This window comes from Triticum dicoccoides, chromosome 4B (assembly GCF_002162155.2).
Source record: "Triticum dicoccoides isolate Atlit2015 ecotype Zavitan chromosome 4B, WEW_v2.0, whole genome shotgun sequence".
In the NCBI taxonomy this organism is placed as follows: domain Eukaryota; kingdom Viridiplantae; phylum Streptophyta; class Magnoliopsida; order Poales; family Poaceae; genus Triticum; species Triticum dicoccoides.
The window spans coordinates 26,131,799-26,141,573 of record NC_041387.1 but is presented as its reverse complement, the minus strand read 5'-3'; the positions used below and the strand labels follow the sequence as shown (position 1 = coordinate 26,141,573).

Here is a 9,775-nt window from a genome sequence, read left to right as displayed (position 1 = left end):
TTCCGCTTCAAGTGTTGAGCACATCTCACAACTCATGCGCTCACACAAATTTCGATCGGACCACTGTCAATGTGCTTATAGCCGCCGCTAGGTGGTCTACGGATCTGGATGATTTTTTTTATTATTTCTGGTGTTCGTTGTACTGTCATGATTGAAGATGAATAGATTTGAAGTTTTTTCAAAAAAAAAATAGGCATATTATTTAGATACACTCTACTACTACAAGATATTCTGATTCAATAATGCGGCACGCTGTGGGCAGTAATGGCTAGGCGACGGGATCACCAGGGGAAATGGTCCCTGTATGCATATTCTTCTCCTCACAAGAACACAACTTGCTAGCTAGGGGGTGTATACACGGCCGGACGCGTGTACCGCCGTACGAGCCACCGCGGAAGGCCGGCCGACGACACTCGCCCCCTCCCACCCGTCAAGCCCACCGGCCCCACGCGCTAGGCCCGCGCACCACGCCGACGGAAGGCCCACGGCGGTTTTCCTTTTGTTTTTTTAATTCCAACGAACGAACACCGAGGAAAAGACGCGTGGAGAAAAGTTAAAAGGAAAAGGAAAAAGGAAAAAAAGAAAGGAAGACAGCGACGGATCGATCGAGCGAGCCAAGCGAACAAAAGCGGAGCGAGCGCCCCCCCACGGACCTCGCCGTCCTCCTCCATGCCCTAGCGCGCACACCACGGCACGGCACACCGCGGCGCCCGCCCCGAGGTAACCGACCTCCGATCCCTCTCCCCTCCGCCCCCTCCGATCAAAGCCCTTCCCTAGCCTAGCCGCGGGCTCTCCCCGATCCGCCCCCGCGCCCACCGGCCGGGCCGCCCGGTTCCGCCCCGTCGATCTGGGTTTCTCGGCGAACGGCGGGGCGCGCGTTTCCCGCGAGTGAGTGCAGAGGAGAGGGATCGAACCTAGTCTTGCCCCTAATCGCCGCTGTAAGGGGGTTGGGTTGCTCCGCGATTCTGCTGGTTCGGGTTTGACCAGCAGATCTGCGGGGGTCCGGTAGACGTTTGCTCGTGCCGTGGGGCTGGTCGGGGGGACTGGGAATCGATCGATGCCGGATTCCGCACCATGCGGCGAATCTGTGCGTACCTCTGATGGGATCTGCTAGTGCCGCTGGATTCTGTTATAAGAGCGCCTTTCTGTCAAGCAAGGCAGTGGTTGTAACTTGTAAGAGTGTTTTAATTGTTAGGGTTTCTTCCCAGCCCTCACTGAGTAGGAGTTACTTGTGTAATTCTGCTTGCTGTGTGCGAGCCTTCCATGATGGAGACTCGGATTGTTTGTGCCAAGGGGTGTTGCGCCTTTATTATGTCGTCACTGCATTACTGGAAAAATCACCCTTGCCTTTTATGGATGAATAGGGTAGATGATGGAAACGTCAATTATCTTTTAACGACTTCTTTTACCTGCTGTACGCTCCAGACATCTCGTACACGCTGGAGTATGATTAACTACCACCAGCACTCCATGGGTCTTAACAGATTTACGTTTCATTTCTGCAGGTCTTTGGTTTGCTGCCCTCCGACACGCTGTGACATAGCCTCTTGATAGCACACCAAATCAAGAGCTCAGCATGGCTGATTCCATGGCGGATTCGATGGTGGCGAGCTTCTGGGGGCCGGTTACATCAACCACCGAGCTGTGCGAGGAGAACTATGCGCGCTCGTCATACATCGCAGAGTTCTACAATACTCTCTCTAATGCCCCTTGCATTCTTTTGGCGCTTATTGGGCTCGTGAATGCTCTCCGCCAGCGTTTCGAGAAGCGCTTCAGCGTCCTGCACATATCCAATATGATACTTTCTATTGGGAGTATCATCTTCCATGCAACCTTGCAACATGTGTAAGTTTTTTAGTTAACTGTACTGGTATTCTCGGTTGGTGTTAATTGTAATCATGCAATTCTGGGAGTTAGCCCTCTTGCTCGTTGAATGTTGTTCATTCCTACTACGCGCATCTTGCAATTGTGCTCACAATGATTGGATGGGTTTTGGTTACAGCAGTTTATCTCATGTCGTAGAAACTAGGGTAATTTCCTCTTTCTTTTTTACTAGTTATTATGGCTTTGCTTCAAAACATCAAAGTTAAATTTCATGCTCCCTACCATTTTGAGGAAAAAAAGACTCTACAACGCCAGTTGTTAATTTGCTTGGAGGTGGTTTCTTGCTTCCCCGTGACCATTTTCATCATCTTTTTGGCTGATTTTCTGTCTACAATGGTTACAGCTTAGTATGTGGTATTGGCGACTATAAATTATTGAAATACAGAGAACATATCGATATTTTGTAGATCTGAGTTTGGTAGGCACTATCTCTCAGACACTACCCAGGACACACCTTTTACATTTAGCGACGCGAGCTTGCATTTGATTTAGAGTATCTGATAACAGAAAATAAATGCGCCTTGATGAACCTATATTTACTACCATTTGAATCATTTGCAGAAGATATTTTGTCAATATGAATTTGTGTTAAGTTTGTATTAGTACTATGATATATTGCGCCCTGCTATTGTGATTGTTATCTTGCCGTTATTGACCTGAACTTTTCTTTGATCTCACTGCTGTGGATATTCAAAGAAGTGCATTTTACTTCCGGTGTTTTTGCATGGAAATAGCTGACTATTGCTTACAACAGTGTTGTTATTATCCATTGCACAAAGCCAAAAGCTATAAACAATACATTCTTTGTTACTTCTATGTGATTCTGTTAGAACACCTTGTAAATTTTTGGTGAATGCTCCCTTTAATAATTTCAAAATTGCCTTACTCTGAGAAGTTACAAAAATACAGGCAAACTACAAACAAAACAGGATCGTCTTCATAGGTTGAAAACTTTTGTACAGAAGGTCACATTGATAAATTACAAGTCACTTTAGATTCTTTTCTCCATCGAGTCTTGCTTTCAAATTCTATGCTTATTTGATGTGTGATGCACTGATGAGTGGATATGCACTTGCGCACCCCAACAACGAATGATTTATTTGGAAGATTTTGAATTAAAAATTGGGCATCGTTGTACTTATGCGCCCTGGCTGACCATCAGCAACCGGTGCAGCTGTTCATTGCTGAAATGGTGTCTTGAGTTAAATGGTTTTCTTATGCTTATGAAAAAATTTCAGTAGTTACAGGCGCTCACTATTTGCCGCTCCTGTTGGTCCTTTGGTTGGCAAATTAGTAAGTTAGAAGTCTCCCGAATAAAGCAACCTGCATGTTTTGGTGGTCATGTGATGCTCATCATTAGTTACCACTTACCTCCTTAACAACTGTCTGTGCTGCATGTACTCTGAATTATAAATACCATATCCATTACATCAAACACAATCGGTGAATTGTTTCAAGTCCTGTGTAGAGTGGATGCATTCCTGTAATTAAGACCATGATGTGCAAGTTAAAAATCATTCTCTCTCTTAATCTATTTGAGTAAAGGCTGTGCATTTGAGGCCTCATGGATCATCACAGGCATTTCTTAGTGTGCTTCTCAGTTTCAGCATGTCTAACTTCAACCAAATTCTTCATATTATTTCTTTCAGTTTTGCTTTACTGTATGCAATATATTGATTTGTGTTGGCCGTATTTTGTTTCCCAGCTTACAGCAGAGTGACGAGACTCCAATGGTGTGGGAAATCCTCCTATATCTGTATGTCCTTTATTCACCAGACTGGCATTACAGGAGCACCATGCCTACTTTCCTTGTTCTATACGGTGCTGCATTTGCTGTAGTTCACTTCTTCGTGCGATTCCAAGTAGTATTCAAGTTGCACTACATTGGCCTCTGCCTTCTCTGCATCCCGCGGATGTACAAGTACTACATTCAGACGAAAGACTTGGCTGCCAAGAGGCTCGCGAAGCTGTGGGTTCTTACCATATTCCTGGCGACAGTTTGCTGGCTAGTTGATCGCATCTTCTGTAAGAAGCTCTCGCTCTGGGTCATCAACCCGCAGGGACACGCATGGTGGCATGTGCTTATGGGCTTCAACTCGTACTTTGCAAACACATTCTTGATGTTCTGCCGAGCTCAGCAGCGTGGGTGGGAGCCGCGCATCATCCACCTCTTTGGATTCTTGCCTTATGTCAAGATTCAGAAATCCAGAAAGAGGGAGTAAGTCGTCTGCCGATCAGCGGTGTTCTCCAGGACCAGAAGAAATCTAATGTCCACCAGGCTCGCAAAAAAGAACAAGCGGTGGCATTTTTTGTAAATGGGCTTCCAAGTGATTACGGACTACAAATGAATGTCGTCAGTGATGTCTCGATTGATTTTGGTAACTTTTAACTAACGCCCTGTTTTGTACCATACTTGGTTTCAACCAGAGATTAGCTGGAGTGTTCGTCTCTTACTTTCAATCTGCAGCAGTTTGTGTTTGTGAACTTATAGGACTTCATATTTTTATTCTTTGGATTTGACTTGAGATGGGGTTGAATTGTATTAGTTTAACTTACTGCTGGAGTGGTGATAGATTCTTGTTCGTGGTAACAGTTGATTCTTTTATCGTTAATCGATTCTATTTGTGAACTAGTTCCTGAAGGCTGGTGTGTATTACGTTTGATCTTTTTGCACCTGCTGATTGTGGAAGCATGGCTATGAGTCTTGGAGCAATTTTAATTTCCTAATTGTTCATTGAACTTGCTCACACAAGCAAAAGGGTCACGCCATCAAGGTGCTGAAACTTGAAAACGAAGGTTGAAACGCGGCCATTTCTGCCCATCATTGGTTTTTGCCTGGTTTTTCATAAGTTAACTGGGTAATTTTTTTCTTCTTAATTAATCGATGAGGCAAAACTTTTGCCTTCATTTCAGAAATAATAATCTTGTCACCTGTCATCACCCTATACCATGCTTCTGGCTTGTGCACGTTATGCCTGTACTGGTCTAGGATGGTCTTGATGGAATGATGGAGACCCCGGAGTGCCAATGTCGAATCAATGCTTCAATCCATGAGGTTGCGACTAAGGAGTGGAAATCGACACATTACTTAGAGCTTGTTTGGGACTGCTCTGCTTCTTAAAATTTAACTCCGCTTCAAAAGATTAAAGCCAAACGGATAGCTTCATGATATGCGGCTCCGTAAGAAAAACTAAAATCTGGTGTACAACTCTTAGTTTTTTATGAAGCTCTTCTTCATCATTAAGTGATACTCCTTCGTTTCTCCCCCTCAACCAATCAAATAGATCCTTTCCATCAAATTTTTCATTCTTGAAGCTGGAGCTAGATGGAAGCCAAACATTCTCTTGATAGTACTGCAACTTTTGAATGAAACTGCTCTAAACTGAATTTAGTGGAGCGAAACCGATTTTCATGAAGCGGATCAGTCCTAAACAGGCCCTTAGTTTTGGGGAAAGGGATCAATGGAAAGGGGATTCATCAAATCTGAACCAACAAGTTCAGACATTTTCCATCCACCGGCAGTCATTAAATATCTGTAAAATAGCCTGGACGTATGAAACCCTACAAATGTTCCCCAAACTTAGAGAAGGTTTGGGGAAGTCCGAACACGCTAACTCAACCTCAGACCAACTACAAACCGCCCCGAACTTACGAAAGGTTTGGGGGAGTCCAGACGCACGAACTCAGGCTTGAACCCGAGGGACAGATATTTGGTGGAAGGCCGGCGCCACCAGAGGGCGCCACCATCGCTATCCGCGAACACGTCCGGACATTACATTTGAGGAGGTTCGTTTTCGCTCCTCCCGTTGGAGGAAAAGTACCAAACAATATTCTACATCTAGAACCACCTTACTGTCAAAACCGGCGCAATAATAAGAATCATATCACCGCTACGCGTCCTCCGAATGCCGGCAGGAATTCGAATCAAGATCTTCACACTGACTAGCCCGCGCATTATCTCGCTCACACCTGGCCAATAAAAATGCACCCACAACTGACTCCACCACGTGTGCACCCACTAGCCCTGAAATTCCATCATCCACCAGTCAAGAAACAGAGCCCCTGGTTGCATCGGCCACCAGTCACAAGAAATTCAGGAGCGCTTCAGATTAACCAAGATTCGATTAGACGGCGAAAAAAATTAAAAAGCGACACGGATTCGGTAACAATTTCACATTATCATCATCATCATCATCATTACAATTATCATCCATGAACAATAGAGGAATCAACATCATCTTCGGACCGGAAACAAGGCCATGGTGTAAAATCCTCTCACAAATCATGTTGAAGGAAGAAAATTTAAAAATTAAAACATATTTGGGGACTTGGAACTATGGCATGCCCGGGTAACCATTTATACCCCCATCAGTACATCAAGTATCCATGTCACAACAATAAACAAAATAAACAACAACCACCAAGGTGAAAAAAAAAGGAAAGAATTCTGGCATGGCACATGAGCCTTCTTTTTTAAAGTTTTAATATAACAGGGTTAATTGACAGAATAGACAACTAATAAATCTTTTTGGCTGATGAACTGAAGCTGCCGGGGTGCGATTCTCCCTACCTCCGTTCGGCCCCGACTGAGGTAACTCCACTCTTTTAATTTAACCTACTGGAAATGGAAACTCAATAGTTGTGTATTGATTTTTACCTCCCAAAAATTTAACGAAAACCAATCCCTGAATCACCGCCTTCAGCTATTCATCCATCCTTTTGGCTTGTTGACTGACCACCTCAATGAACAGAAAATCAAAAAAATACTTGCAATTCTTCTTTAGCTAACAAATGGTAACTTCTTCTCGCACCAGCCACCGGGCTCGGTTGGTTGTTCGTCTATGTTGCTAGACTACCGATCTGCTCGTCAAGCTGCATCTGCTCGAGCAGCGCTCCAATGACTGCGGCTTGGTCGTGTCGGTTCAGCTGCGTGCTCGCACCGGAGCCTTCACCATTACTTACACCGGGATGCATTTGAGGTGAAGGTCTGACAGAGTTGTTGATGGATTCAGCTGTGGTGGCTTGCTTCTCTGGTGGAGACTCCTTAACCAGTGTGTGCACCCAGGAAAGATCTGGGTCGTCGCCGCCTGATCTCAGCTCAAAGGAAGATGACCGGCGAAGCTTACCCAGTTCTTCACCGTTGACGCCCCAATCCGGTGCTCCTGAAGGAGATCCCCACTTGGACCATGATGAGCTCAGAGGAGAGCCAACAGCAGCCGATGCTCTTGCAGCACTGGGCCCGAGATCGCGAGAACTGAGGCTCCTCATTGTCTGCTGGTGCTGTTGGTGCTGCTGCTGCTGTTGCTTCTCACGCTGGGCAAGGGCGGCAGCTAGGTGGGAGTTCATTGGCGACCCAGATTCGACGCATCGGGGGGACATCCGGCCAGGGGAGGATATCCCAAGTGATGCTTGCAGTAGAGATGAGCGTGAATGCAACTGCTGGTTGTCCACAGCCTTTGGTGAGAACCCTGTGTTGATTGGTGAAAGAAGTTGCTGCTGTTGCTGGAACTGATTAAGGATAGCAGCCTTCTGGGAAGGTGAAAACATAGCACCTTGATCAGCATTGTTGTACCTCGGGGACGAGACCATCTCAGCAGAGAAGAGATCATCCAGGTTTGAAGGGTTCAGACTCTTGGTCCGAGAACTGTGGTTCCCTCCTGCTGATGAACCAAGACGCGAGTAGCACAGATCGTTTATAAGCTGGGAATCAATATCCTGCAACAGGGAGTAGTCATCCATATGCATATCCCTTGCATTAAGTGAGCTTCGGAGTCTGCTCGACTGAAGGCTGCTGCCCGGAAGGTGTAGCGTCGGAACATTTGGTTGCTGCCAGCCCAGAGAAGGGGGCATCCCATTGCCAGAAGGAGACCTCGGTGGGGTAAACGGGGACATGACTGCCGAAACCGATGACGGAGAACCAGGCATCAAGCCCATTGCTGCCGCCATCTCCATTGCAGCCGTTGCTGAGGCCCTAGGGGATGGCACTGCAGACCCAGTGGAGACATACAGCGGGCGGAGCTCATCGGTGGTGTGCGCGAAGAAACAGACGCGGCGATTGCAGCCGGTGCCATCCTTGCAGAGGCGAGTGCGGTATTGCGCTGGGTGGAGCCAGCACTCAAACACCCCATGAGCATACTCACACATGTCTCCACGCCGGCACACACCTTTTCTGAAATCAGGGCATGGAACACAACTGTAGTGATACTTGCGCGGATCGCGGCGCCGGGCGTTCTCCCCAGGGTGCACAAAGGGGCACTCGGTCCAGTCATGCGAGTACGCCCGGGAGCACGGCCTGATCTTGAAGGAGTACATGCGGAACTCGTCAGAAGCATAGATGCTGTTCTTGATATCCGGCAGGGATGGATCCACTGGGTATTCCTTCTTCTCTGAAGTGGCAACCCTCGGCAGGTCTGGGAACTTTGACATCATCATCACAGCAGCTGATGGAGACCGAGCGTCCTCGGCGGTGGGTGATGACACCGGCGACGAGGTCAGGTTTGTGGCCCTTGTCACCACCCGGAGCACGCCATGCCCAGACTTTGGGAGCCCAAGCAGATCCTGGAGGGCGATCTTTGCATCAATCATCTTCGGCGGCACAGAGATCACATCAGCAGGACGGCACCCGGACGCATCTGTGGCGTCGGCGTCGGCCCCGGCCACCAGGAGCAGCCTGACGGCCTCGACGGCCGAGGACGAGCCACCAGAGGCGGCGCAGTGAAGGGCGGTGGTGCCGTCGGGGCCGCAGCGGCGGTTGACGTCGACGGAGGGGAGGGACAGCAGCAGGCGGAGCGCGGCGAGGCTGCCGTAGGTGGCGGCCACCATGAGCGGGGTGCGCTGCTCGAGCGCCTTCCGGCGGCCGTACCAGAGGCCGGCCTCGTCCGCGGCGGCGGGGGGCGCGCGCTCCAGCGCGCGGCGCAGGCCTTCCGCGTCGTCGTCAGCGGCGAGCTCGAGGAGGCGGGCGAAGGCGTCGTCCGTGTCGACGGTGAGGTGCCTGGCCATCTCGGCGACCGCATTCTTCCTGGGCGCCGCGGCGTCGGCGCCGGCCGCCGCGGGGATCAGCGCGCCGTTCATCTTCTTGGCTCGTCGGATCGGAGCAACTGGGGCAAAAAACATGAGTCAAGAAGCCAGTCAAGCAAGGTCCGAAATAGCACAGCGAGATGGACTGGAAACCTGCCGAATCGGACGCGAAATACAACGGGAAAGGGAGGGGAAACCGAGGCTACAAAAATGGAAGCACGGCGACCGAATCCACGGAAAGATCTCCGGGGAAACAAAAACCAATCTTTGGCTAGATCAGGAGCTCGTCAAAGCTCGGGCCCTCGGCCGGAGCCGCGGCTCCGGCCGGCAGATCGGGGCGAGGAGAGGGGAGGGGAGCGGAGCGGAGCCTAACCTGTGCACGGCAGCAGCTTGTGGCGCGGCGGAGCATGTCAGCACGCCATGAGCGACGTCGCCGGCGCAAACAAAGATCCCGGAAATCTCCACGGAGACCCGAATCTGGGGAGAGCGGGAGGGGTGGTGGTGGGATGGAGTTGGGTGAAAGCGGCCGGCCGCCGCGGTGTTCCGAGGGCAAAGATTTGGGGCCGATCTATCTACTATCCCCTATCCGGTTCGCGATTGATGGGGGGAAGAAGAAGCGGAAGCATGGGGCGTGTGCGGGGAGGAGAGAGAGAGAGAGGGCAGTAAAAAAGGGGAAAGTTGAGGAGAGAGAAAGGGAGTGGGGGGGTGTAGCTATCGGAGTTCTCGCGGCGACACACACACACACCCCTCTCTCTTCCCCCTCTCATGTGGACGTGCATCAAATTGATGATTTTGTTGTGCTAGTGTTGAGTGTGCACATGTGATAGTTGTTTGGTTTACTAGCAAAATTGCATTTCCTATTTCTTGGTTACAT

The 9,775-nt window shown here is 49.2% G+C and overlaps 2 protein-coding genes across 2 annotated transcripts; one reads left to right on the top strand and one right to left on the bottom strand.

Annotated features, from left to right (window-relative positions):
• The first annotated feature begins 587 nt into the window (after positions 1-587).
• On the top strand, positions 588-4,516 carry LOC119294738 (alkaline ceramidase-like). The gene is made up of 3 exons (XM_037572993.1): positions 588-720; positions 1,506-1,845; positions 3,590-4,516. The coding sequence occupies exons 2-3, from the start codon at positions 1,577-1,579 to the stop codon at positions 4,104-4,106; spliced, it is 786 nt and encodes a 261-aa protein (XP_037428890.1). The 5' UTR covers positions 588-720; positions 1,506-1,576; the 3' UTR covers positions 4,107-4,516.
• Positions 4,517-6,144: 1,628 nt separating this feature from the next.
• LOC119294736 (zinc finger CCCH domain-containing protein 24-like) lies at positions 6,145-9,621 on the bottom strand. Its single transcript, XM_037572992.1, has 2 exons — positions 9,275-9,621; positions 6,145-8,981 (listed from the first exon to the last, which is right to left on the bottom strand). Exon 2 carries the CDS (start codon positions 8,953-8,955, stop codon positions 6,724-6,726), a length of 2,232 nt encoding a protein of 743 aa, XP_037428889.1. The 5' UTR covers positions 8,956-8,981; positions 9,275-9,621; the 3' UTR covers positions 6,145-6,723.
• Between the last annotated feature and the right edge of the window lie 154 nt (positions 9,622-9,775).

Excerpts from the sequence above, each read along its gene's own strand:
- LOC119294738 (XM_037572993.1), top strand. The coding sequence starts at position 1,577 with ATGGCTGATTCCATGGCGGATTCGATGGTGGCGAGCTTCTGGGGGCCG. Across the intron at positions 1,846-3,589 it reads CATGCAACCTTGCAACATGT|CTTACAGCAGAGTGACGAGA; the intron begins GTAAGTTTTTTA and ends TTTGTTTCCCAG.
- LOC119294736 (XM_037572992.1), bottom strand. The coding sequence starts at position 8,955 with ATGAACGGCGCGCTGATCCCCGCGGCGGCCGGCGCCGACGCCGCGGCG.